The 27,970-nt window shown below is 47.2% G+C and overlaps 1 protein-coding gene across 1 annotated transcript in view; it reads right to left on the bottom strand.

Moving 5' to 3' along the window:
- pi4kaa (phosphatidylinositol 4-kinase, catalytic, alpha a) overlaps positions 1-27,970 on the bottom strand; it is a 217,636-nt gene that overhangs the window by 33,662 nt on the left and 156,004 nt on the right. The window contains exons 40-43 of the mRNA XM_038811028.1: positions 15,210-15,377; positions 13,451-13,504; positions 5,658-5,778; positions 1,492-1,621 (exon numbers count right to left, since the gene is read on the bottom strand). Of these exons, the coding sequence (XP_038666956.1) occupies positions 1,492-1,621; positions 5,658-5,778; positions 13,451-13,504; positions 15,210-15,377 (473 nt within the window). The remainder of the gene's footprint in view (positions 1-1,491; positions 1,622-5,657; positions 5,779-13,450; positions 13,505-15,209; positions 15,378-27,970) is intronic.

The raw sequence follows: 27,970 nt of genomic DNA, 5'->3' as shown, positions 1-27,970 counted from the left end.
CAGTTTAAGTTTGAACTTGGATTGTGAGTATCCTCTGGAAGTTCGCGAAGTTCCCAAGATTACTATAGTGGATGAGGCTTTTGGGGAAAGGGGGTTGCACGCATCTATCATAGTTTTAAGACACTGCTAAAATTGTGTAAAGTAAGCTCTTACGTGGTGCCCGTTTAGTATTCCTTCCATAGTCATAGTTTTGTAAAGCATAAGGCATTTGGTGGTGTTTTCTAGCATTTGGTGATATTGACCTTGAACGTTTAATAAATACCTATAATTGGCTTTCAATTGGAGTCCGTTTTGAGTTTTCAATTCCTCACCAACGACCTCTGACCAAGTCACAATAGTAAATATCCCTTACCATAATTCCGCTGTCTAGGACCGAGGGGTACCCTGGGCGCCTCGAAACCGCCCACTCAGGAAAGACTGCCAGGTAAAGGTGGGCAGAGACTTTCCTTTCTTCTCTCTCCCGGGGGCGCTGCTCAAGTGGAGTAGGCGCAAGGTGGTTGTGAGTCCACCGGTAAGAGAGAGAGGATCACCCGGGCAGTGGTGGGGCTTGGACAAAGGGGTGTCAAGCCCAATATAAGCCCGTTAAGTGGAGTTAGAAAGGGGGATCCTGCTACATATCAAACAAATTTTGACATGGACCCTTATCAAGAGATATTACAGCAGATGACCAATAGCTTGGTCAGGTAAATTTGAAGGAGTCCCTTGAAGGAGGAAAGAGAGAGAAAGAGAGAGAGGGAGAGAGGGGCGTGGAGTTTTAGGGAGGGAATTCGAAGCTTTTGAGGCCTTGTTAACCGAAAGCCCATCCACCGATGGTGAAGCAGTTAAAGTCAGTGACACTCATGGGGCAAAGAACTGGAAGAGCGAGTGCAGGCATCTTTTGAGGGTTGTGAAGCTGGAGGGAATTAGAGAGGTAGGGAGAGGCGAGGCCATGGTGGAATTGGTAAACAAGGATGAGAATTTTAACACCGGTATACGGAGTAGATCAGCGAAGTACAGGGCTGCTGGGTGATTGCTAAAGTGACTGGCACCGAATAGATTCCAATAATTGCCTGTGATTTTTATTAAATCAAGAATTTGAAACAATAGAACATGTATTCTAATTGAATAGCTTGGTCCTTCCTGGGCGCATCAAGCATAGACAAATGAGGTGAAGTTTTAAAGAAATAGTTTCGGGGGGGGGGGGGGGGGGGGGGGGGGGCATGGTGGGGAGGACTGATTTGTAACCACTCCTAAACCAGTGTAGAACTTGAGGAAACAATACCGTAGAGGGATTTTGCATGTGCTTCCTTTTCCATTGTATTTGCAGTTTTAGATAGACCCTAAAGCAAGATCCTTGACCTCTCCTGGCTGACGGACACAACATGAAATGTGGACATGAATAGTTCCACAAAAATTTTTGAAACTAAAGTGCTCTATTTTTACTGACAGCACATCATTCATGACAAATTTCAAACTCTTAATAGGAGTGTTTTTGAAAGGATGCAGTCTTACTTGATGATAGCAGAAACATTGGTGATTTTGTCGAAGAAGTCATACTCTCTCTGGTAGAAGTCCTTGGCCGGGCCTGACAGTGAACCGGTGATCTCTTCGATCAGTTGCTCCAGCAATTCGCCAATATCAGCTGCCAACAAATCAAACAAGGACTATCCAGTCAATTCAACTTTCTAATGGGGCTTATTCCGTCCACCCCGATGAAGCTAGATCAGATTTACAAGGGTTAATCGGGTAGCAGGCAGGTAAAGCATAATGCACAAACAGAAAACCTTTCCCACTGTTCTTTGTTTTTTGATCTCGCCACTCCCTTCAATCTGCTGGCATTGTAACCCCATTCACAGCTATAAAATAAAACAGCCATGCAGCTTTGCCAAACCCCTGTCAAACACCATTCTTCAACCGGCCCGAAGGCTGAGAGAGTGGCATGTGCAGAACACACCTTCTCATTGTCAAATGCTATACGGGGCAAAGTGTTTTTGGCTTAATTTTACAACCCCACCCAGCCAGTATAAGGGCAGCACACTAGCACAGTGGTTAGCACAGTGGCTTCACAGCTCCAGGGTCCCAGATTCAATTCCCGGCTTGGGTCACTATCTGTGTGGAGTCTGTACGTTCTCCCCGTGTCTGCGTGGGTTTCCTCCAGGTGCTCCGGTTTCCTCTCTCAGTCCAAAGATATGCGGGTTAGGTGGATTGGCCATGATAAATTGCGCTTCGTGTCCAGAAAGGTGAGGTGGGGTTACTGGGGCTTAAGTGGAGGTGTGGTCTTAAGTAGGGTGCTCTTTCTAAGAGCCGGTGCAGACGAATGGCCTCCTTCTGCACTGTAAATTCGATGATTCTATAAGAGACTGTATAAAGTTAGCATGAAGGTAATCAAATAAATCTCATTATTTGGCTTCTTTGTGTCCAATATAGGTGTCAAGTCAATGGTCTAATCAACTGGGATTATGTCCTTGAAGTTTAACAGCTCTATATATTTACCAACTTTCTTAGTGCGTTTGCATAATAATTTTATGGAGGTATTTTTGATTTTACAACGACAAAATAAACAATGTGTATGAGTCCATAAACATGGTGTAAAAAGCCTTCTCCCTCCCTTACAGGTCCCACCTTTATTAACCCCCTACTCTAAGCTAAACTAACCCCCACCGCCCCCTTCTGTTGACGATTAATTTTCTGCGAAGAAGTCGGCGAGCGGCTGCCACCTCTGGGTGAACCCTAACAGTGACCCTCTCAAGGCAAACTTGATTTTCTCCAAACAGAGAAAGCTAGCCATGTCCGATAGCCAGGTCTCTGACTTCGGGGGCTTTGAGTCCCTCCAAGCTAATAGTATCCGTCTCCGGGCTACCAGCGAAGCAAAGGCCAGAACGTCTGCCTCTTTCTCCTCCTGGATTCCCAGATCTTCCGACTCCCCGAAAATCGCCACCTCTGGACTCGGCGCCACCCTTGTTTTTAACACCGTGGACATGACATCTGCAAACCCCTGCCAGAATCCCGAGCTTTGGGCATGTCGAAAACATGTGGACATGGTTCGCTGGCCCCCCTGCACACCTTTCTTCTACCCCAAAGAACCTGCTCATCCAGGCCACTGTCATGTGAGCCCGGTGGACGACCTTAAACTGTATCAGGCTGAGCCTGGCACATGTTGTGGACACGTTGACTCAACTCAACGCATCCGCCCAGAGACCATCCTCTATCTCTCCTCCTAACTCCTCTTCCCACTTGCGCTTCAGCTCCTCAGTCTGCGTGCCCTCTGACCCCATGAGTTCTTTATAGATGTCAGAGACCTGCCCTTTTCAGTCTGTTTCGTATTTGAGATATTAAATGAGTGCAACGACATATATATCTTAAAGGCTAAACAGCTTCAACATTTTCACTCCATTCTGGATTAGCAAACTCTTACTAAAGTGGCATAACATAACAAATATTAATGATAAAAGATGAGGGTCTGTACCATTAAGGGCAGCACCTTAGCTTTTGATTGATGCAGCGCCGTATCAATGTTTGGGTATTTGAAGCAACACATTACAGGGGATCAAGTAAGTAACTTTCTGTTTCTCCTCAGGCCTTTACTCTAGGGGCCTGCTTTGCAGTGTCAGGGTGCAAGTAGACTGTGCAAGGGTGCCAGGCTACTGCACGGGAATGTCCCTCCTTGCCCCCAGGTGCTGTACTTACCTTTGTGCCCCCCGGCCAGTTCCCTTCGTCTGGTTCCCATCTGTTGTAAACCTCTTCCTAATGTGGGGGGAACGATATGACAGGGAAGCCCGTTAATTATATGTAAATGTATTGAAATGAGGTTCCTGACCTGCCTGGGTGGGAAATTAATTTGTGTAATTGGCAGGAGCGGGAGAATCAATGTGATTTCGCCGGCGAGATACTCATTTTCGGAGTCTGGCGATATTTTGCGCCCACGTTGCTGTTTGTGCTTGCAGTGAATGCAGGTCCAAAATAGCGGCAAAAGATAAAGAGAGTAAAAAAGATAGAGGCAGCTAGCTCTGTACCCTAAGGATCTGAAACAGAGAAAATGTTGATCACCACTGCTCATGTATTTGCTTTGTTTGGCCCCTTGTTCCATACTGTAACCAATCACTGTTTTGTCGATGTATCATTTGTCAACGTACTCTGTCGATTATTCTTGCATCTATCATGTACATACTGTGTACGTCTCTCGGCCGCAGAAAAATACTTTTCACTGTATTTCGGTACATGTGACGATAAATCAAATCAAATGCGGGTGCAAGTTCTCACACAGATTGAAGAGACCATGTTCGTGAGGAATTAAATCAGGAAGATTTGCCAAGGGTTGGCTAGAAGGAAGAACCTCCAATTGATTTGTCACTAGTGTAAGTCAGTTTTTAACGATTAGGAGTTGACCGCTGGGAAAACAAAGAAAGGAACCAAACCGTTGGGAGCTAAGAATCATTTTGGACTTGCTCCTGGAGAATTGGGGGCGGGATTCTCCCCCACCCGGAGGGGGCGGGGGGGGGGGGCGGCACCGAGGAGTGCCGTGAACCACTCCAGCGTCGGGCCGCCCCAAAGGTACGGAATTCTCCGCACCTTCAGGAGCTAGGCCGGACCCAGAGTGGTTTGTGCCGCGCCAGCAGGCACGGAAGGGCTTGGCGCCACAGCAACCTGCGCCGAAGGGCCTCCATCGGCCAGCGCGGGTTGGCGAATGCTCGGGAGCGCCAGTGTGTGCTGGCGTCATCCCAGCGCATGCACGGGGGGAGGGTTCATCTCCGCGTTGGCCATGAAGGAGGAATAGCAGCCGACACGGAGGAATAGAGTGCCCCCACGACACAGACCCGCCCGCGGATCGATGGGCCCCAATTGCGGGCCTGGCCATCGTGGGGGCACCTCCCGGGGCCAGATCACCCCGCTCCTCCGAGGACCCCGAGGGCTGCCCATGCAACCAGGTCCCGCCGGTAAGGACCTACTCTAATTTACACAGGCGGGACCGGCAAATAAAAACGGGCGGCCACTCGGCCCAACGCGGGCTGAAGAATCACCGGGGGGGGGGGGGCCGCTGCCATCGGCCCCCGCCAAATCCCCGGCGCTGGAGAATTCGGCGGGGGGGGGGGGGGGGTCAGAGAATCCCGCCCAAGGTATCCACTTCAGGGTACAGTATAATTGTGCAGGGTGATTTTTGGTTGTCTGAGAAGTTAATAGGACATCTTTCTAAAGTATGAATTACCTACTGAAAGGCTGAAACAGTGCTTAGCTGTGACTTTCTTTTAGTTCATTTGTTACAGTAAAAGTCATAAAAGTTGAATCTTGCGTGTGATCCTTTCAGTCAGTCACTGGAAGTTTGAGTTTTTAAAAAATAAACCAAAGCTATTGGTCTTTACGGACCAAAGCTATTGGTCTTTGCTAGTCTCCGATAGGAAAATAAAACTCGTCATTTAGCAAGCGAACATTTCAGCAGTCTTGCTTTTAAACATTCCACGTCTTGGCAACAGTTCAATCAAAGAACCTAATTAACACCGTCTCAACGGAAACTAGGGATGGACAATAAATACAGGCCAGGTTACTGGCGTGCACAACTCCAGAATATTTTTGTCAAAAAACAAGTACAGAAGAAGAAATTGAAGAATGTCATAGCCGGACGAGGAACAGGGCAATGAGTGAATGACTTTGTCCTTTGTGCGGTACGACAGCCTAATACTTACGATCTTTATGGTTGCCTTCTTCATCTGTGTAAATATTGGTTTTCATGTTCCAAATAAATTGGTGACCTAAAAGCTGTGACTTGGCTGCTGCACACAAGATGTACTCTCTTACATATCCCATCTAGAATATATTGAAAAACAAACTGCAGGTTAACAGAGCTCACAAACAAAAAAGAAATACCATTGGGGTAATTGCTATTCATAGTTAACAGGCAGCCCGGCAGCATAGTGGTTAGCACAGTTGCCTCACAGCACCGATTCCCGGCTTGGGTCACTGTCTGTGCGGAGTCTGCACATTCTCCCCGTGTGTGTGTGGGTTTTCTCCGGGTGCTCCGGTTTCCTCCCACAGTCCAAAGATGTGCAGGTTAGGTGGATTGGCCATGCTAAATTGCCCTTAGTGTCAAAAAAGGTTAAGTGGGGCGAATGGCCTCCTTCTGCATTGTAAATTCTGTGATCTATGATAGTTCTGCAAACGAGGCCTTTGTGGTGAAGTGGGTAGTGTCCCTACCACTGGCCTGAAGCTCCGGGTTAGAGTCCAACGGCAGGACTTGTTGGCCACAGAACAAGTGTTCAACATGGTTCAACCAGCTGATAGTCAGCGATTTAAAAAATATATATATAAATAAATCACATATATATAGGGCAGCACAGTGGTTAGCACAATTGCTTCACAGCTCCAGGGTCCCAGGTTCGATTCCCCGCTGGGTCACTGTCTGTGCGTAGTCTGCATGTTCTCCCCGTGTGTGCGTGGGTTTCCTCCGGGTGCTCCGGTTTTCTCCCACAGTCCAAAGATGTGCAGGTTAGGTGGACTGGCCTTGATAAATTGCCCATAGTGATCAAAATTGCCCTTAGTGTTGGGTGAGGTTACTGGGTTATGCGGATATAGGGTGGAGATGTGGGCTTGGGTAGGGTGCTCTTTCCAAAAGCCGGTGCAGACTTGATGGGCCGAATAGCCTCCTTCTGCACTGTAAATTCTGTGATCTATATTATATACACACACACACACACACACACACACACACACACACACACACACAGGTTCAGCATCCCTTATCCTAAATTCCGAAAACCCCTTTCTTGAGCACTCTGCACATGCGCAGTATATTCCAAAATCCGAAAAATTCCAAAATCCGATACACACTCGGCCCCAAGCCTTTAGGATAAGGGATTTAAATTTAAAAAACTGAAGATCAATGCTCATTTTAAAAAATAGTTTGAAGGGCTGGCGGTTTCTGGCAATATTTTAAATATGTCTGTGATTTAAAAAGTAGCTACAGCTGGAATTCCCTCTCTCTTCTGGCAGGGCTCCCAAGAATTCTCCAACTCCCACAGGCCAATTTCTGCAGCCTGTACAAACAAGAATGCACCTTCTGTGTTCAGGTCCTCTCAGTATTTGGGGGACAGCGTGATTTAATCATTTCTTAAGTGCTGGATAGAAGTATTAAATATTTGAGGAGAAAAATACAGGTGTTTCAGGCAGTTTACTGTGTCAGAGCTGTTTCCATCGACATTAACCAGTTCGGAGGAAGCCACCTTGCCTAACTATACATCTTGTTAAGCATCAGCTAAGTGTCCCATTGTACAAAACATAGTATAGCCACAGAAACCATAGCGTATCAATACAGCAAGATATAGCAAACTACAAATCATGAGGTACCGGGGTTACTTTAACTGGAGCAGACTAGTCTAAGAGGAGAGTCCAGGGAGGTTTTTAAAATTATCAAGGGTTTGGATAGAGTGAATAATTGGGAGGTCGGCGACAGAAGTCACACATTTAAAACAGTAAGAGAATGAGGAGAGTTGCTGGAGCACAGACCCTTTTGCTTCAGGGAGTGGTTGAAGCAGCAGAACCATAGAACTCGAGGAATTGCGTCTTTTATAGGCAAAGCAGGCAAAGATTCAAAGGTGAAGATGCAAAACCATGGAGAGACAGGTCACAATTGGCTTAGTTTTCAACTGCTCCAGCAACAAGATGAACCAAATGACCTCCTTATGCACTATATTATTCTTTAGAAATTTAGAGCACCCAATTATTTTTTCCAATTTAGCGTGGCCAGTCCACCTAACATGCACATCTTTGGGTTGTGGGGGTGAAACCCACGCAGACAAGGGGAGAATGTGCAAACTCCACACAGACAGTGACCAGGGCGGGGATCGAACCTGGGACCTCAGCGCCATGGGCAGCAGTGCTTACCACAGAGCCACTGTGCCTTCCCTCTTTATGCACTATAAACCTCTTTTAAGCTACAGGCAGCCTACCAAATGTGCATCAAAACCAGCAGGATGACACTTAATTATGTCAGGTGACATCAATTTTGTAGTTTCCAAAACACAAATTTCATTCAATTGCTACTGGTGGGGTCTTGCTGAAGGCAAAATGAACACTCTGGGTCAGACTCTCCTGTCTTCCAGTGGGTGTTTCTCGGTGGCGGGATTCCCTGCTCCCGCCACTGTCCAGAATCCATAGAGACCTTACAGTGCTGAATGAGGCCATTTGGCCCAATAAGTCTGCACCAACCGTCTGAAAGAGCACACCGCCTTGGCCCACTTCCTACCCTATCCCCAGAACCCCACATATCCCTGGACAATATGGGGGCAATTTATCACGTCCAATCCACCTAACCTGCACACCTTTAGACTGTGGGAGGTAACCGAAGCACCCGGAGGAAACCCACGCAGACACAGGGAGAACGTGCAGACGCCACACAGACAGTGACCCAAGGATGAAATTGAACGGAATTCGTTGAAGAGTGAGACAGTAAGGAGAAATCCCCCTCCAGCGTATGGCGAATTGGACCAGAAGTGGCCGTGTGAGACGACAAAATCCTATAAGGAAGATGCGGGCAGAGCTGTTAATGCGGGAAAGCATGGCAGGGCAGCAAGGCCATGGGAAGATGGCACAGTGGTCGACGGAGCAGCTGGTGAAGTTTTTCGAGGATTGCTTCACCAAGCTGAAGGAGGACACACTGGACCCGATTGAGGCTTCGATTGATCAAGTGGTTCAGAATCAGGAACCCACGGGAGAACGATCCAGGAGGTGGAACAAAAGTTGTCCGAGCACGAGGAGTATATAACCGTGCTGGAGACCAAGGTGAGGATGCTGAACAACCGCCAGAAAAGAATGCAGGAGAAGCTGGAGGACCTGGAGAATAGGTCCAGGAGGCAGAATCACAGAACTATGGGCCTCCTTGAACACAGTGAGGGATCTGATGCGAGAGATTATGTGAGACATGTTGGAGAAGTTGATGGAGGCTGGGGCGTTCCCTCGGCCCCTGGAATTGGACAGAACGCACAGAGCCCTCGTGAGGAAGCCCAGAGCGAACAAGCCGCCGAGGGCCATGGTGGGACGTTTGCAACCCTTCATGGACAAGGAACACGTTTTGCGGTGGGCCAAGAAAGAACGGAGCAGCAAGTGGGAGAACTGTGAGTTGCGCATCTATCAGGACCTGGGAGCGGATTTGGCCAAGAGGCGAGCTGGGTTCAATTGGGAAAAGACGACCCTCTTTAAGAAAGGGGTGAAGTTTGGGATGCTGTACCCAGCCCATCTGTGCGTCACACATCAGGAACGGGACTTTTACTTTGAAACGCCAGATGAAGTATGGACCTTTATTAAAGAAATTAAGCTGGAGGCGAATTAAAAGACACTGAAGCCTTGGAGAAGTACTGTGGCGGCGATTTGTGGTGCTGGATTGTATAAGTTTAAGTAGCTCTATGTGAAATAATTGGCTCTGTGGATGGTTGAAGGTTGATCTGTCTTGCAGGGGCCTTGTTAGAGGGGCAGATGGGCTTTGAATTTGGTTCTGTTTTTTGGGTGACTATTTTTCTAAAGTGACTGTTTCTTCACTGTTTTTTCTGACGTTTGTTTACTGGGGAATGTGATGCTTTTAAAATGCTTATTCATGTGGGGGGGGGAAAGAGGAGAGAACAATAGGGAGACAGACTGCTTGGTGCCAGGGGCGGGAAGTATCGAGTCAGCACGGGTCAGCTGACTCTCGGAAGCGCAGTGGGGGGTGAGCAGGTGTTAAGCTGGAGCTTGACTTGGGGGATTGGGTATCTAGTGTGGTTGCTGGGGGTGGGGGGGAAGCTGCTTTGCTGACAGGGGAGGAACTGTTACTAGGGGACAAATGGGAGGTCGGTAACGGTGACAGCCCGAGTGGGGACTCGAGGAAGCAGGGTCCGCGAGCTCGAGGCTGGCCTAAAAAGGGTGATGGCTAGTCGGCAGGGGGGCGGCTGGAAGCCCACGCCCAGGCTGATCACATGGAACGCGAGAGGACTGAATGGGCCGGTCAAGAGGGCTCGCATGTTCGCGCATTTGAGGGAGCTGAAGGCGGATGTGGCAATGCTACAAGAGACACATCTAAAGGTTACAGACAAGACGAGATTGAGGAAGGGGTGGGTCAGCCAAGTGTTCCACTCAGGAAGGGACTCAAAGACCAGGGGGGTAGCGATCTTGATCAGCAAACGAGTGGCATTCGAGGCAGGGAGAATCATGTCAGACAAGGGGGGTTGGTACATAATGGTGAGTGGGAAGCTGGAGGGGGTGCGAGTGGTACTTGTGAACATATATGCTCCGAATTGGGACGACGTGGAATTTGAGGCAGGTGTTAGGTAAGATCACAGAATTAAGAGTCACATAACCTGATCATGGGAGGGGAGTTCAATACAGTCACTGATCTGGAATTATCATAGATTATCATAGAATTTACAGTGCAGAAGGAGGCCACTCGGCCCATCGAGTCTGCACCGGCTCTTGGAAAGAGCACCCTACCCGAGGTCAACACCTCCACCCTATCCCCATAACTCAGTAATCCCACCCAACACGAAGAGCAATTTTGGACACTAAGGGCAATTTAGCATGGCCAATCCACCTAACCTGCACATCTTTGGACTGTGGGAGGAAACTGGAGCACCCGGAGGAAACCCACGCACACACGGGGAGGACGTACAGACTCTGCACAGACAGTGACCCAAGCCGGAATCGAACCTGGGACCCTGGAGCTGTGAAGCAATTGAGCTAACCACAATTCTACCGTGCTGTCCCCGGTCAAAATCCAGGACAGGGAGGCGGTTGGCTGCGGCAAAGGAATTGAAGGGTTTTATGGAACAGATAGGGGGAGTAGACCCATGGAGGTTTGCACAGCTGAGGACGAAGGAGTTTTCCTTTTCATCACTTGTCCACAAGGTATACTCCCGCATCGACTTTTCTGTTCTGAGCAGGGTGCTAATACCGAAGGTGGTGGATACGGAGTACACGGCAAGTGCAGTGTTGGATCATGCCCCACACTGGGTGGATCTACGGGTTAGTGTGGAGAGAGGGCAACGCCCGCTGTGGAGACTGGATGAGGGGTTGCTAGCGGACGAGGCGGTCTGTGAGCGGGTGAACAAGTCCATCCAGAACTACCTGGAAACAAATGATAGGGGGGAGGTGTCGGCAGCGACGGTCTGGGAAGCTTTGAAGGAAGTAGTCAGAGGGGAATTAATCTCGATACAGGCCCACAGAGAAAAGGTGGAACGAGCAGAGAGGGACAGGTTAGTTTAGGAAATACTCCAGATGGACAGGAGATACACGGAGGCCCCGGACGCAGGGCTACTGAGGGAGCGGCGGAGGTTACAGGTGGAGTTTGGGCTGTTGTTCACAGGGAAAGCAGTGGAGGAAGGCGGGGGGGGGGGTTGTTCACAGGGAAAGCAGTGGAGGAAGGCGGGGGGGGGGGGGGGGGAATCTACGAGTACGGGGAAAAGGCAAGCAGAATGTTGGCGCACCAGCTCAGGAAAAGAGAGGCGGCCTGGGAGATAGGTAAAGAGTAGAGATGGTAATATTGTCCTGGACCCAGCGGGGGTGAACAAGGTGTTTAAGGACTTCTATGGTAAATTATATGAGTCGGAACCCACGGCTGAGGTGGAGGGGATGAGGCAGTTTCTGGATCAGTTGAGGTTCCCAAGGGTAGATGAGGATCTGGTGGAGGGGCTGGGAGCCCCAATTGAGATTGAGGAATTAATCAAGGGGCTGGATGGCATCTAGTCGGGCAAGGCCCCAGGGCCTGACGGCTACCCGGTGGAATTCTATAAGGAGTTTTCAGAGATATTGAGCCCACTGATGGTGAGGACATTTAACAAAGCAAGAGAGAAGAGATTCCTCCCGCAACAATATCGCAGGCCTCAATTTCACTGATCCGGAAACGGGAGAAGGATCCGGAGCAATGCGGGTCATACAGGCTGATTTCTCTACTGAATGTGGATGCCAAACTGCTGGCTAAGATACTGGCAACAAGGATAGAGGATTGTGTCCCGGGGGTGATAGGGGAAGACCAGACGGATTTGTTAAGGGCAGGCAACTCAAGGTCAATGTTCGAAGGCTGCTCAATGTTATTATGATGCCCTCAGAAGGAGAGGAGGCGGAGGTGGTGATAGCGATGGATGCGGAGATCGGGTGGAGTGGAATTACTTGTGGGAGGTGTTGGGAAGGTTTGGGTTTGGTGAGGGATTGATTGACTTGGTACGGTTGCTCTATCAGGCACCAGTAGCGAGTGTGCGTATGAACCGGCTGAAGTCAGAGTATTTTAAACTACACCGAGGGATGAGGCAAGGGTGCCCCCTCACCCGACTACCGTTTGCTCTGGCCATAGAGCCATGGTGTTAAGAGCCTCGTGGAACTGGAAAGGACTGGTTCGATGTTTGCGATCCAGGCAAGAGGCCAGGGGATGAGACTGGGAGAGTTACCGTTTAGAATGGTAGGAAAGTGCTTTCGGTATCTGGGAATCAAGGTGGCCCGGGAACGGGAGATACTGCACAAGTCAAACCTATCCCGGTTGGTAGAACAAATGAAAGGGGACTTTAAGAGATGGGACATGCTCCCGCTATCACTAGCGGGGAGGGTACAGACCGTGAAAATGACGGTCATCCCCAGATTTCTGTTTGTCTTTCGGTGCCTCCCCATCTTCATCCCAAAGGCCTTAGGTATTTGGTTTTAGGTATTTGCAGATGCGAGGCTTCCTGAGAAAACAGGTGCCGGCCTTTCTGTTGCTGCCGCCACGGGAGATACAGGATAGAGTAGTCTCCAGTACCTGGGTGGGAGAGGGGAAGGTATCGGATGTTTACCAAGAGCTTTCGGAGGCGGAGGAAACCCTGGTGGAGGAGTTTAAGGGCAAGTGGGAGGACGAGCTAGGTGGAAGGATAGAGGCGAGTCTATAGGCGGATACCCTCAGCAGGGTTTATACATCCTCATCATGTGCCAGGCTGAGCCTGATACAATTTAAGGTAGTCCATCGGGCACACATGACAGCAGCTAGGATAAGTACGTTCTTCGGGGTAGAGGACAGGTGTGCGGGAAGCCCAGCAAATCATGTCCACATGTTTTGGGCATGCCCGAAGTTTAGAGGGTTTTGCTCAGGCAATGTCCCCGGTGCTAAAAACATGGGTGGTTCCGAATCCGGAGGTGGCGATCTTTGGAGTGTCGGACGATCTGGAAGCCCCCCCGAGTGTAGAGACCTGGGTTAGTGAACTGGCTGGGTTTCTCAGTCTCGAGAAAATAAAGTTTGCCTTAAGAGGGTCAATGTTAGGGTTCAGCCGGAGGTGGCAGCCGCTCGTCGACTTTCCTCGGGGAAAATTAAATTGTCAGCAGATGCAGAATTCCGGGGTGGGGGGCGCGGGCAGATTGTTGTTGTACGGTTGAGGTGCGTGAAGTTTGGGCTGGGGGGGGGGGGGGGGGGGGGGGTGGATGTTGATGTCATTGTTTATGTTACTGTTATAATATTATACCTCAATAAAATATCAAAAAAAACCAATGTATCCCTTACCTTGTCGTATCTGAGAGCTTGAACAATTTGCGGAATGTAGAACAGAATTGCATCCTGTTTGAGGAAAAAAATATGGGCTAGTGATCAGCAGGTCAGCCAAAATACTCAAAGATACAGTTTTGGTCAAACTTTCCAAACAGAAGATTGCACCATTTAATAACCCCATTGTCATGTTAGGTACACTGGTCTAACACTGGCTGCAACTAGATGCAGCTTAGATCAGAAAGGTACTCCAGACCTTGAAGTTAGTTCAATCATTGAACTGAGAGCACAGTTCTCCGTGAGTTCAACTCTCTGCTAACTTAAGTGTGGTTACTCTGTCTGACTGAACCAGACTAGCTCTTAGCCACGTGGTGGAGGTGTGAGATTGTAACAACACCCTTGACTGGCTCTCTAGATGTTCATCAGTGGAAAGAGGTGGAGTGTGAGTTCCTCGAGTCTTTTATAGTCAGATCTCAGCCCTGAATGTCCTGCCTGCTTATTGGACCTGTTCTCTGTGCCCATTAGCTGCTTGTCTGTATATCATTGTGTGTGTGTGGCTGCATATCATGACACCCATTACTTTGTTTCTCTTGTCTTATAGCTCATTCATGGGATGTGGACGACGCATTGCCCTTGGAGTGGCTTGCTACGCCATTTCAGATGGTACTTAAAGGTCAGCCAAATTGCTGTGGGTCTGGACCAGGTAAGAACGGCAGATTTTCTTTCCTAAAGGGACATCAAGTGAACCAGATGGGTTTTTACAACAGTCAACAATGGTTTCATGGCTATCTTTAGACTTTTAATTCCAGATTTTTGCTGAAGTCCAATTTTACCATCTGCCCTGGTGGGATTCAAACCCGGGTGCCCAGAGCATTACCCTGGGTTACTAGTCCAGTGACAATAGCACTGCACAAACACCTGCCCACATCACATCATTCCAGCCACGTAAAAAGAAAAGCAGGGTGCTTAAAATACACAGCAGGATCAGACAGCACCCATAAAGAGAGAGGTTCAGGAACACTGTATATCTCTTAAGACTAGGCAGCCATGGTGGGTGCAGTGGTTAGCACTGCTGCTTCACGGCACTGAGGTCCCAGGTTCGATCCTGGCCCTGGGTCACTGTCCGTGTGGAGTTTGCCCATTCCCCCACGTGTCTACGTGGGTCTCATCCCCAGAACCCAAAGATGTGCAGGGTAGGTGGATTGACCACGCTAAATTGTCCCTTAATTGGGAAAAAAATTTGGATTCTTTAAATTTATTTTAAAAATTCTTAAGACTACCCAGTTGGCTCGGTGTCCTCACAGACAACTATCAATTAGAAATAGATACTTGTGGGCCAGGGGCAGATTTATTATTATATGAAGAGAATAGAGCTAAAACCAACATTTCAGATGCAATACATAAAAAATAAAAACCCAGGTATTTACATTTTGTGTTCATCATACTTCAAAATGTCACACTTTCATTCATTCATTCATGAAAAAGTATCAACCAACAGGAAATTTCTGCCAATAAAGCAAATGCCAATTGCCTAAAATACGATGGGTTTACCTCCCATGGGGTAAAGTAAGCAGGAGAACACAGTTTTACAACAATTGGAATGTTACCAGTAAAATGCCACGTGGAAAGTCTGACAGGAAAAAGTATTACCGGACAAAACAGTGGTACTTCCTGGGAGTCTGTGGGACATGCAAGACTTTTAATACATTTGTGGAGCAATTCATTTATGAAGCATTCCACCCCCCCCCCTTCCCCCCACCATTATATTGCTCCTTACCGGAGGAAAGGAACGCAGCACTTTTACAGCATACTGTGCAGTCAGTGGATGTGGCGGGTACAAACTCGAGAAGTAAGAGAGAGCAGTTGGCGGATCAATGGGTGCCCAACACAGAATATGGCTCAGCTCTGGGGCATCAGCGTCAATCGTGTGCCAAGTGACCAGATGCTACAAAACAAAAAGCAGAGAAAAATTAGTTTAACCGACAAACCGGAATCAGAGGACGGATTGTCCGGTCGTTTCCATCGATGGGATCTTCTGGTCCCATTGAAGGCGACGACCCACCCCCCCCCCCGGAGGGTTCCCCGGCAGCGGGCAGGCGAGCCAGGCGAGACGCCGTGCTTTTTGTCGGGGCTGGAAGATCCCATTGGTAGCTAATGGCAAGTTGCCTCCACCACGGGAAAACGTTCCTTGGGGGGGGAAATCCCAACCCAAGACCGGATACCAATAATTGTGCATTACGATGGGTTAATAACCGGAATAAGTCACAGGCCTAACAGTTCCATTATTTATCTCAATTCTTTAGTCTCGACAATTTAAAAGTAGGACACATTAATTGGGTATTCTAAATTTTTAAGAAAAAAAATTTAAATTTAAATTTAAAAAAAAACAAAAAAATAAATAAAATGCTCCAATAATTAAAACCTAAAGTAGTAAGATTCCTTGGGCTGAACTTTCCCTTTGGGAGCCGATGTTCTCCCACTGGGGAGAAATAGCCTCTGATTTGTGCTCACACTGGGAGTGGGAATCCATAGATGATACCCTGTCCCTTTCCATGTAAATTTATACATGGCGGGGATTGTGCGGAATTCCCATGCGAATCCTGCTATATAACCACAGGATGAAGCCCCCCCCCCCCCCAATAAGAGACCCCACCAGAAACCCCCCCCCCCGCTGGCAGAGACCCCCAACAGAAACCTCCCCTAAGAGAGAAGCCCACCACACACCCCCCTTTCTGTGAGCACGTAACTGCGTTTGGTGTGGTCCAAGAGCTGTCAATCATAGCTAGATGCTCATAAACATTGCAGTTAGTTTCTCAGCTGGATACTTGAGATCCATTCAAGCACGGAGGGAAATGAAATTAAACAACCCAGACAGCTGGCTGTGTGCTAGCTGTCAACCACAGCCGGGTAAAGCCAATTCCCATTGATGTGAATGAAAACCTTGCAGATGAAAGGTCTGAGGTTGGCAGGGAGAAGAGGGGGCTCTCTTATGGGTGAGTCTCTGGCGGCGGTCTCTGCAATGGATGCTGGTGGGAGTTGGTCTCGGCAGGATTTGCATTGCGAGAGAGGAGGGGGCCCTCCGATGGACTTTGCGGACAACTCCCATAAAGAGTTACCACCCCCTTGGCCTACTGCAAGTTCCACCGTGATAGGGCCATGCTCAGAAATACCTACACCAATTCTCGCCCCCATGAATCCCGACCCAGAAGCCTCGAGAATCACGCAGGCTTGGAGAGTCTGGTGCTCAGCCCATTAGTAGGATGCAAAAGGGTCAATCTGATCCACTTTCATTCTCCCTCTGGTGCGGGGCTCGATATTGGTTTTTTTGCCACCGCATAAGGAACTCTACTTCCGGTGGCGGAGAATTCGGCCCCTTATTTGTAATATAGTTAATTTTTAGTGCCAGGAAAGTGGCGGACAGTAATTAACACTACCACATCATTAAAAGGATACAAACTTAAATAGAAAACACTTAACTTTCTGTGGTGAGTTTAATTTGTATCTGCTGCGCAGACATAGCTGGCAAAATTTCCCCCAAAACTTGACTGTCAGTTTTGGCGAAAAAACGGCGGGAACCTGAGGATTGGGAGCAGTTTAGAATTCAGCAAAGGACGATAAAAGGGATTGATCAAGAAGTGAAAAACAGAGTAAGTGTGTAAGCTTGCAAGGAACATAAAAATTGACTGTATAAAAGTTTCTATAGGTATGTGAAGAGATAAAGATTGGTGAAGACAAATGTGGGTCCCATAGAGTCAGAAACAGTGGCATTTTTAATGGGGGACAAAAAAAAATGGCTGAGCAACTAAATACATACTTCGGTTCTGCCTTCACAGATGAGGGCACAAACGCGATACCAGAAATGTTGGGGAATGCTGAGTTTAGTGAGATGGAGGGCGAGAGGAAGGAACCGAGGAGATCAATATTAGTAGAGAAATGGTGTTGGGGAAATTGATGGGATTGAAGGCTGATAAATCCCCAGGGCCTGATAATCTACATCCTAGAGTACTTAAGGAAGTGGTTCTGGAAATAGTGACTGCATTAGTGATCATCTTCCAAGATTCTACAGACTCGGGAACAGTTCCTACAGGTTGGAAGACAGCTAATGTAGCCCCACCATTTAAAAAGGGAAGACAGGAAATTAAAGACCAGAAAGGCTGACGTCAGTAGTGGGGAAAATTCTAGAATCCATTATCAAAGATTTTATAGCAGAGCACTTAGAAAATAGTGGCAGGGTCAGGCAGAATCAGCATGGATTTAAAAAGGGGAAATCATGCCTGACAAATCTACTGGAATTCTTCAAGGATGTAACTAGTAGAGTTGATGAGGGGGAACCAGTGGATGTGGTTTACTTGGAGTTCTTGACCAAGTCCCACATGAGAGATTAGTGTGTGTAATTAAAGTGCATGGAATTAGGGGTCGAGTATTGAGACGGAAAGAAAACTGGTTGGCAGACAGGAAACAAAGACGAGGAATTAACGGGTCTTTTTCCAAATTGCAGGCTGCGACTACTGGGGTACAGCAGGGATCAGCGCTTGGACCCCAGCTATTCACAATATATACTAATGATTTAGATGAGGGAACAAAATGTAATATCTCCAAATTTGCAGATGACACAAAGTTATGTGGGAGGGTGAACTGTGAGGAGGATGCCGAGATCCTGCAGTGTGATTTAGACAAGTTGAGCAAGTGGGTAAATGAATGGCAGATACAATATAATTTGGAGAAATTAAATGAAATGAAAATCACTTATTGTGGGCTTCAATGAAGTTACTGTGGAAAGCCCCTAGTCGCCACATTCCGGCGCCTGTTCGGGGAGGCTGTTACAGGAATCGAACCATGCTGCTGGCCTGCCTTGGTCTGCTTTCAAAGCCAGCGATTTAGCCCAGTGTGCTAAACAGCCCAAATGCTAGGTTATCCATTTTGGTAGCAAAGCGGGAAGGCAGACTATTATTTGAATGGCCATAAATTAGGAGAGGAGTATGTGCAACGAGACCTAGGTGCCCTCGTACACCAGTCACTGAAGGTAAGCAGACAGATGCAGCAGGCGGTAAATGCAGCAAATGGTGTGTTGGCCTTTATTGCGAGTGGATTACAGTGCAGGAATAGGGATGCCTTGCTGTAATTTTACAGGGCCTTGATGAGGCCACACCTGGACCTTTACATTTGGTCTTGTTACTTGAGGAAGGATATTTTTGCTCTGGAGGGAGTGCAGCGAAGGTTTAGCAGGCTGTTTCCTGGGATAGATGGACAAATGTAGGAGGAGAGATTGAGTCAGTTAGGATTGCATTCATTGGAGTTCAGAAGAATGAGTGAGGATTTCATAGAAACCTAGAAAATTCTAACAGGACGAGATGCAGGAAGGATGTTCCCAATTGTGGGGGTGTCCAGAACCAGGGGTCACAGTCTGAGAATACAGGGTAGACTGTTTAGGACAGAGGTGAGGGGGGATTTCTTCACCCAGAGAGTGGTGAGCCTGTGGATTTCGATATCATAGGAAGGCCAAAACACTATGTTTCCAATAAGCAGTTCTTCCTATTTTCTGTTTCTATGCACCACTGACCCCCCCCCCCCCCCCCAAGAACCAGGTTAGGTCGTCTGTCCATCCCCCATCATGGCCATGGCCCCCTCAGGCCCCGCCTCTTGCAGTGCCCTGCCCTGCCCTGTCCCCGACCACCTTTGGGGCCCAATGGCCTCCGGGACCCAGACATGGTCATCCGATCTGGTTGGTTTCCGTTTTTGGAAACCAGTACAGACTCACGCCGGCGCCGGTGGGGCTGATGAATCCCAGGAGTCGGGAGACTCCGGTCATGTACGGGCTGAGCATACTGAAATGAGTTTAATGCGAGACTGGTTCACACCTAGCAGGTCGGTGTCTGGTGGAAACCCCGTTAAGGGGCTCACCGGGGGGGCAACGTGGCCGGAAAATCGCCCCCTAGAATTTCACGTAAAACATATGGTGCAGGAGGCCATGCGACCCATCGAGTCTGCACTGACCCAATTAAGCCCTCACTTCCACCGTATCTCCACAACCCAATAACCCCTCCTAACCTTTTTGGACACTAAAGAGTAATTTATTATGGCCAATCCACCTCACCTGCACGTCTTTCGGGACTTGTGGGAGGAAACCGGAGCACCCGGGAGGAAACCCACGCAGACACAGGGAGAACGTGCAGACTCCGCACAGACCAGTGATCCAGCGGGGAATCGAACCTGGGACCCTGGCACTGTGAAGCCACAGTGCTAGCCACGTGTGCTACCCCTCCAACCCCCCCTCCCAACCCCAGCAATATGTAACCTTTCTTTATTACATTATTTTCACACATGCTGTTACAAGGATGGGTTTGATCATCCCTGTGGCAGCTCTACTTTATTTTGATAACTTTTAGCAGAAACTTGTGGCTATTTGAGCTTAATCATGCCGTCGCAGTTTCCTGAAGTTGCTGTACCATTTAAGTTGAAAAATGTTGAGCACTGTTTTCTATCAAAGTCATGGTGAAGTAAATTAGGCCAATGCCAACAAACAGCTATTTCATTAAGTTCTTTCACCCAGTGGTTGATAGCTTTAACTACCGGTTCTCTCCCCATACCCTGTATGCTTCCAAAGCTTCAAATGTTTGTCCAATTTTGCCAAACAGTAGAACAATCTCTAAATCATCACTCGCCGTGGGAAAATGTTCCGTGCAGCATTGAAAAAAAATCTCCTCAAACCTCTCCTTCCTCAATTTCTTCAGTCACAGTTTTACATTGGCTTCCTAATATCAGTACGGCTGGATAGATCACAATGTTCCTGTCACCGTCATTTATCATCACTGTCTCACCTTGCAAAACAGCCGTACCCGATAAATCAAATACTTTCATATGCTTTTAAAAATGCTGTTAAATCTCCTCTTTTACTTGCTCTGCTCCAAAGCTTTCCCGGCATCAGCATTTGATGTATCAAAGTTCATTTGGATGACAGCTTTGAAGGGGAATAATAACAAGACGCACCCCTCCCACCCCCAGCAATATATAACCTTCCTTTATTACATTACTTTCACACATGCCGTTACAAGGGTGGGTTTGATCATCCCTGTGGCAGCTCTACCTCATTTTGATCGCCAACCTTTAATTGTGCAGGTGTCTGAAGGAGATTACTCATGCGAGAGGTTGTACATTTTGCCAAAGGCAAAACATGTCCCAGCTTTGTTATCTTTGGTGCATTGATGTGATGTATGTAGCTTTCCATAGGAATACATATGATGTACAGTACAGAAACAAGCGTTCCATTAGCGTTGGTGAGTCAAACGTTGCTTGCCCCACCCGAAATCGGCAATGTCCAATTTGTGTGACGGTTCCACCCAAAATGTGGGAAACAAAATTGCACATTTTGCTCGAAGTGTGTCTAACCAATGTTCAGCACAGGTTTAGCATAAGCTCCCAACATTTCAATTCCCCACCCCCCTCTAGAAATAAAGCCGAGTGCTTGGGTCGTATTTGTATGGCTTTGCTAACCTGTGACACAACTTTTAAGAGACTGGTGTAATCGTGCTCCAAGATCTCTTTGGTCAGTCACCCCATGACTTGCAACTTCCAAGAAATAAATGAATTCTCAATTGGCTTAAGGTCAAGAGGGTGATGGTCACAGATTGCTTTGTGACTAGAAGCCTGGGTTCAGTGGTGTTCCGCAGGGTTTGGTGCTGCGTCTCTTACTGTTTGGAGTGCACATTAATGATGTGCTTGTGAAAGAAGGAGGTTTGATCAGAAAGTTGGGCAGCACGGTAGCATTGGGGTCCAGCTCCAGGGTCCCAGGTTCGATTCCAGCTTGGGTCACTGTCTGTGCGGAGTCTGCACATCCTTCCCGTGTGTGCGTGGGTTTCCTCCGGGTGCTCCGGTTTCCTCCCACAGTCCAAAGATGTGCAGGTTAGGTGGATTGGCCATGCTAAATTGCCCATAGTGTCCAAAATTGCCCTTAGTGTTGGGTGGGGTTACTGGGTTATGGGGATAGGGTGGAGGTGTTGACCTTGGGTAGGGTGCTCTTTCCAAGAGCCGGTGCAGACTTGATGGGCCGAATGGCCTCCTGCACTGTAAATTCTATGATAACACAAAAATTGGCGCTGGGGTAAATAGTGGAGGAGGAAAGGCTTACAGAATGATTATAGACGGGCTGGTCAGATGGGCAGAACAATGGCAAATGGAAATTAACCCTGAAACAAGTGTGAGATAGTGCATCCTAGGGGGTTTGACAAGGCAAAGGATTATACAAAAGGGCGCCAGAAAGCTGGGAGGACCAGAGGAGCTATGCAGTGTATGGCTGTAGATCCCTGAAGGCAACAGGACAGGTACATAAGGTGGTTAAGAAGGCAATTAGGATACTTGCTTTCATTAGCCGAGACATAGAATGCAAGAGTGGGAAGGTTATGAAGGAGCAGTATAAAACGCTGATTAGGCCACAGCGAGAGTACTGTGTGCAGTTCTGGTCATACACGACAAGGAGGAAGTGATTGCATTAGGAAAGGTGCAGAGGAGATTCACCGGGATGCTGCCTGGGTTGGAAGCTATGAAGCGAGTCTGCTTAGCTGGGGTTGTTTTCCTTAGAACAGAGAAGGCCGGGCCCGGGGGGGGACTTTATTATTATTATTAATCTTTTATTGTCACAAGTATGAAGTTACTGTGAAAAGCCCCTAGTTGCCACATTCCGGCACCTGTTCGGGTAACTTGACTTGACTGAGGTGTACAGAATTATGACGGACATAGATTGGGTCAATAAGGAGGAACTGTTCCCCTGAGCAGAGGGGTCAATAACCAGGGGGAATAGATTTAAGGTGAGGGGCAGGAGCCTTAGAGGAGATGAGGAAAAACCTTTTCACCCGGAGGGTGGCGGGAATCTGGAACTCACTGCCTGAAAGGGTGGAGGGGGAGGGAACTTCAACATTTATATGGGCACCTGAAAGGCCACAGCATATAACCCTACGGATCAAGTGCTGGAAAATGGGATTAGAATAGATTGACATTTGATAGTTGGCACAAACAGGATGGGCCAAAGGCCTTTTTATGTGGTGTAAAACTCTTATGACTCAAGTTTATTATTACTCTCTTGTAATTTGTTACAGTTCTCCTCAATACTTGGCGATTCCATTTTCACCCCACAGCACCCTCCACGCCCCCCCCCCCCCCCCCCCACCCCCCCCGAATTGTGAATAGCAGTGGGCACAGCACTGGCCCTTGTGGACCACTACTATCCGCCCTCCATGACTGTGATCAATTACCCTCAACTCCCACTTCTCAGCTTTGTGTCTTGAAGCTGACAAGCAATCCATTCTGTCAATTGTCCCCCTAATTCCGTATTCTCTGACCTTATTCCATAGTTTGTTACAGGGTACCTTATCCACGGCCATTTGAAAATCCAGGCAAATCACATCGACTGTATTAAATTGGGCAGGATTTTCCAGCCCTTCCTGCCGGTGGAATGTTCCAGACCCGCTGAAGATGACCCCCCCCCCCACACAGCGAATGGCGTGCCACACAAAACACCGTAAATATCGGCGGGATGGATGGGGGTGGGGGGGGGGGGGCTATCTATTCTCTCAATAAAGTTATTGAAGTAAAATTTAACTTTTTGAAAATCATATTGCATTCTATTCTCTCCCTTTCGTACAGATCCCATTATTTTTCCCATCACCAATGTTAGGCTGATCTACAATTTCCCACGGTACCTTTTTCCAATCAAGTATTAAATATGGCCCTGCGATTTTTTCCTCCGATTCTTTTAAAATCTATAGTTTATTCAATGCGCCCCTTTTTCATTTTAATTGCACTAATCCTGCGACTCATCTGACTATCCACCATCATGTCTACCTCCTTGGTAAATACTGAAGTGAAATCATTATTTTATTTTGTTTTTTTAATAAACAATTTTAATGAGGTATTTTTGGCATTACAAACAACAACAGTATAAAAACAATGTACAAAGAACAAGAAACAGTGCAATCACCGACTTCCATCCCGCCAAGACCCTCCTAATTGACCATTGACCACCCCCCCCAGTCTACACTACCTTAACCGCCCTCACCCCCTGCTGCGATTAATGATTAATTATCCGCGAAGAAGTCAATGAATGGTTGCCACCTCCGGGCGAACCCGAACAGTGACCGTCTCAAGGCAAACTTAATCGTCTCTAGACCAACTTAATCGTCTCTAGACCGAGAAAGCTTGTGTCAGTTAGCCAAGTCTCCGAATTCGGGGGCTTCGAGCCCCTCCAAGCTAGCAGTGTGTGTCTCCGGGCTATCAGGAGAGCAAAGGCCAGAGCATCTGCCTCTTTCTCCTCCTGGATTCCCGGGTCTTCTGACACCCCAAAAATCGCCACCTCTAGACTCATTGTGAAATCATTATTTAATGTCTATCCTCACCTGTTGTATGACCCTGCCCATCCATCCATTAATAGCTCTATTTCCACCCCTGAGCTTTGGGGGAACCATTTATAAAGTCTGTTTCTCAGATTCCATTCATTGATTGCTCCTCAAAATTGCAGATACCAGTAGATGTTAGTATTCTGCTTTGCATTGATCTGGAACTTTTGAGGACCTCGGGAGGTGCGTTAGAACTAATGAAGTCCATACTGTTTTGAAGTGTCGTCACTGTAGGAAAAGCAGCCACCAATTTGCACACACGCTCTCACAATTAGCAATGTAAATATGACCGGATAACTTGTTTTAAGTGGTGTTGTTGGAGAATAAATATTGGCCTGGACACGAGGTAAAACTTTAACTTTTAAGATACACAGAAGGTTTAATAACAGGGAAGGTGGTCACGTTCTTATTTACTTCATTCCTGCTATGAATTCCTACATGTGCAATCACATTAATGTGGTCTAACTGGAAACGAAGTTCAGCTATTGCACCACAGGGATGCTTACGTCCCATAGGCTGAATACATCTACAGGATCCCTTGCAAACAAACACCATTATTATCAGCAGAAACAGTAGTAAATCACTTGGGAAATTCTAATGATGGTGCTCAATGATCTGACATTATTGTGAATGACAGGACAGTACTAACGAACAAGTAGTGACTAAACCACAAAATATTTTCCAAGGCTGATCTAGAATCATTAACTCATTGCATAATAGAGCCCAGAAGGAGGCCACTCAGCCCACCATGCCCGTGCTAGCTCAATGGTGGAGTTATCCAATTAATCTCACTCGCCGGCTCTTTCCCCCTTGCCTTGCAAATTGGTTTCTTTTCAAATATTTGGCCAATGGTCTTTTGGAACCACCCTCTCAGGCAGTGCATTCCAGATCACAGTAATTTGCTGTGTAAAGGATGGTTTCTCCACCCTCTGTCACTGGAAACAAATTTTTCCTTAACTGCTACATCAAAACCATTTATGATTTTGAGTACCTCTATCAAATCTCCTCTTAACCTTCTCCGCTCTTAAGGGGAAAAGCCTGCTTTCTCCATTCTCTCTGCATTAACCGAAGTTGCTCATCACCGGAACCATTCCCGTAAATCTCTTTTGCACCTTCTCCAAGGCCTTGACAACTTCTACAAACTCTGATGTCCAAAACTGGACTAAAACTCCAGCGCGGGCTAACCATTTATTTTCAATTACAAGCTGGCACAATTTCTTTGCTTTTGTATCCAATTGCTTTACTGATAAACTCAAGGGTTCAATTTGCATTTTTAAACAGCTTTCGCAACTCGTCCCGATATCGCCTACGATTTATGTTCACATCCCCAAGGATGTGTCCCACTGAATCAAAAATATGCATCATGACAAAGCTTAAGCTTTAATGTTTCCTTTTTAAGCCTATTGCAGCCAATAAATGGAGAAGCAAAGTTAAATCCACAAGGCAGAACATCAGCAAGACCGCAAATAATAATAAAAGAAGTGGAAAGATACACTGGAAACTACCAATGAGGCGGTACCTAACTTGAATTGCAAAAGTTTGATGGTTGTCGGAAGGAAAGGAAATGGAAACAATGAAGGTTAGAGTGCTGAGGTCCGAACAACATAAGGGGCTGTGCAATTAACTTGAAGCCTGAAATACTAGGTAAGGATCAGTACAATAAGAGCAGCAGCTGGCAAAAGACCATCAGGGAGGCGACTTATGGCATTCAACACTTTTGGCTAATTCACAGGGTCTGAATAGATTCTCAAAGCACCATCAAAAAGGCAGGTATTTGTTTCGAAATGATGGCCAGTGAGCATGGCCACAGCATAGGGATTGCGTAAGATTTAGGAAATGAGCTGAATTACTGGACAGAGGTCTTGTTTAAGCTCCTTCACCTGGATGGCTGGGGCTGTTTAGCATAGGGCTAAATCGCTGGCATTGAAAGCAGACGAAGCAGGCCAGCAACACGGTTCGATTCCCGTACCAGCCTCCCCGAGCAGGCGCCGGAATGTGGCGACTAGGGGCTTTTCACAGTAACTTCATTTGAAGCCTACTTGTGACAATAAGCGATTTTCATTTCATTTCATTCTTTGAATATTTCAACCTATGAGGCAGGTGAGAAAATAGAGTTAGGTTACTATGAGGTGTCATTGAAAATGCACCAGTTGTTCATGACTGTCTTTGGCTGGGGAGAGAGGTAAAAAAAAAAAAATCAGCCAGCTTAACAAGAGACTTTTCCAGAAAATGTGCGCATTCACACCGAGCGGGACATGATCGGTTAGCCCATCAAACCCCGGGGGCTGCACGGTGGTACAGTGGTTAGCACTGCTGCCTCACGGCACCAAGGACCCGGGTTCGAACCCGGCCCCGGGTCACAGTCCGTGTGGAGTTTGCACATTCTCTGTGTCTGCGTGGGTCTCATCCCCACGACCTAAAGGGCAGTACTGCATCAGAGTGGTTAGCACTGTTGCTTCACAGCGCCAGGATCCCAGGTTCGATTCAAAGCTTGGCTCACTGTGCGGAATCTGCACTTTCTCCCAGTGTCTGCGTGGGCTTCCTCCAGGTGCTCCGGTTTCCTCCCACAAGTCCCAAAACATGTGCTGTTAGGTGAATTGGACATTCTGAATTCTCCCTCCGTGTACCCGAAAAAGTGCCGGCCCGGGGCTTTTCACAGTAACTTTATTGCAGCGTTAATGTAAGCCGACTTGTGATAATAAAGATTATTATGTGCCTGGTAGGTCAATTGGCCACGCTAAATTGCCCCTTAATTGGAAAAAAAAATACGGTACTCTAAATTTTTTTTTAAAATTCCATCTAAACTCATTTAGATTAACATATGAACAATGGCCACTTGGGTGAGGTACCAAAAGATTACCAGCAACTGTTCAGAGAGGAAGCAACCAAACCAATCCTTTGGGCAGCACGTAGCACAAGTAGATAGCACTGTGGCTTCACAGCGCCAGGGTCCCAGGTTCGATTCCCCACTGGGTCACTATCTGTGTGGAGTCTGCACGCTCTCCCCGTGTCTGCGTGGGTTTCCACCGGGTGCTCCGGTGTCCTCCCATATTCCAAAGACATGCAGGTTAGGTGGATTGGCCATGATAAAATTGCCCTTAGTGATCAAAAAGGTTAGATGGGGTTATTGGGTTAGGTGATAGGGTGGAAGTGAGGGCTTAAGTGGGTAGATGCAGACTTGACAGGCCGAATGGCCTCCTTCTGCACTGTAGGTTCTATGTTCTATGTTTTTCACCAAATATCACTCTTTCCTTCATCGTCATACCAATACCGTGAAAAGTTCCCAGAACCAAATGAATTGAATACAAGTTCTAACAGATGAACTGTTTAATGATTTTCTTTCCAGAATACTTGTTAGATATGTAAAAACTGTGAATATACTGCAGAGCAAAATATATGCGCGGAAAAATGGGTTAACTTTGCCAATTGTCGTTTAGCTCAAGGCACTTTACAAAAGCCCATATCTGCAGAACCGTCACCCCTAATTTACTGCCGTTTATTCTGAGTAATAAATCTGTCATTTTTCTCAGCATAAAACATGTACTTTTAATTAATATCTACCAGAATGTTAAATGTGTAACAGAGTTTGTCGACTGATCATTTCGTTGAATTTCAAGCCAGTGAGCAAAAAAAAGGAACAAGTTTCCTTTTAACTTTCGAAATGCCAAGCCAAGATTACAGACCTTATTAATGACCTTACCCTCAGATATCCAGAAGTAAAGGTTTGTAAATGGTGCACTGTGCGATGCATTCTTTCTCCCCTTTTGCCATTTTCATCACATCTGTACCAATTTACCCTCACTAATTTCAAAGCCCGTCTTGCCCAACCTTCCTCACTCAGGCTGGGAGAGACAGGAGCTGGGAACTGTTCGACGTGGATTAACTGGGGCGCAGGGAAGAAAGGAACGTCCCCTTTAATTCGATTTAGATTTATTGTCCCGTGGTACAGTGAAAAGTATCGTTCTGTGTACTATCCAGGCAGGTCGTTCCATACATGAGAAACATAGGACATATGATCAATACAAAATGTAAATACATAGACACAGACATCAGGTGAAACATACAGAGTGCAGTAATACTCAGCAGAGAAGATGTGCGGAGCCCATTGCTCTGGTGTTTTAAATAGTTATTCTGGAGTTAGAGGTGCTTTTTT

Source organism: Scyliorhinus canicula, chromosome 1 (assembly GCF_902713615.1).
Source record: "Scyliorhinus canicula chromosome 1, sScyCan1.1, whole genome shotgun sequence".
In the NCBI taxonomy this organism is placed as follows: domain Eukaryota; kingdom Metazoa; phylum Chordata; class Chondrichthyes; order Carcharhiniformes; family Scyliorhinidae; genus Scyliorhinus; species Scyliorhinus canicula.
Note: the sequence above shows the minus strand (reverse complement) of the source record. Positions and strands in the feature narration are given on the sequence as shown.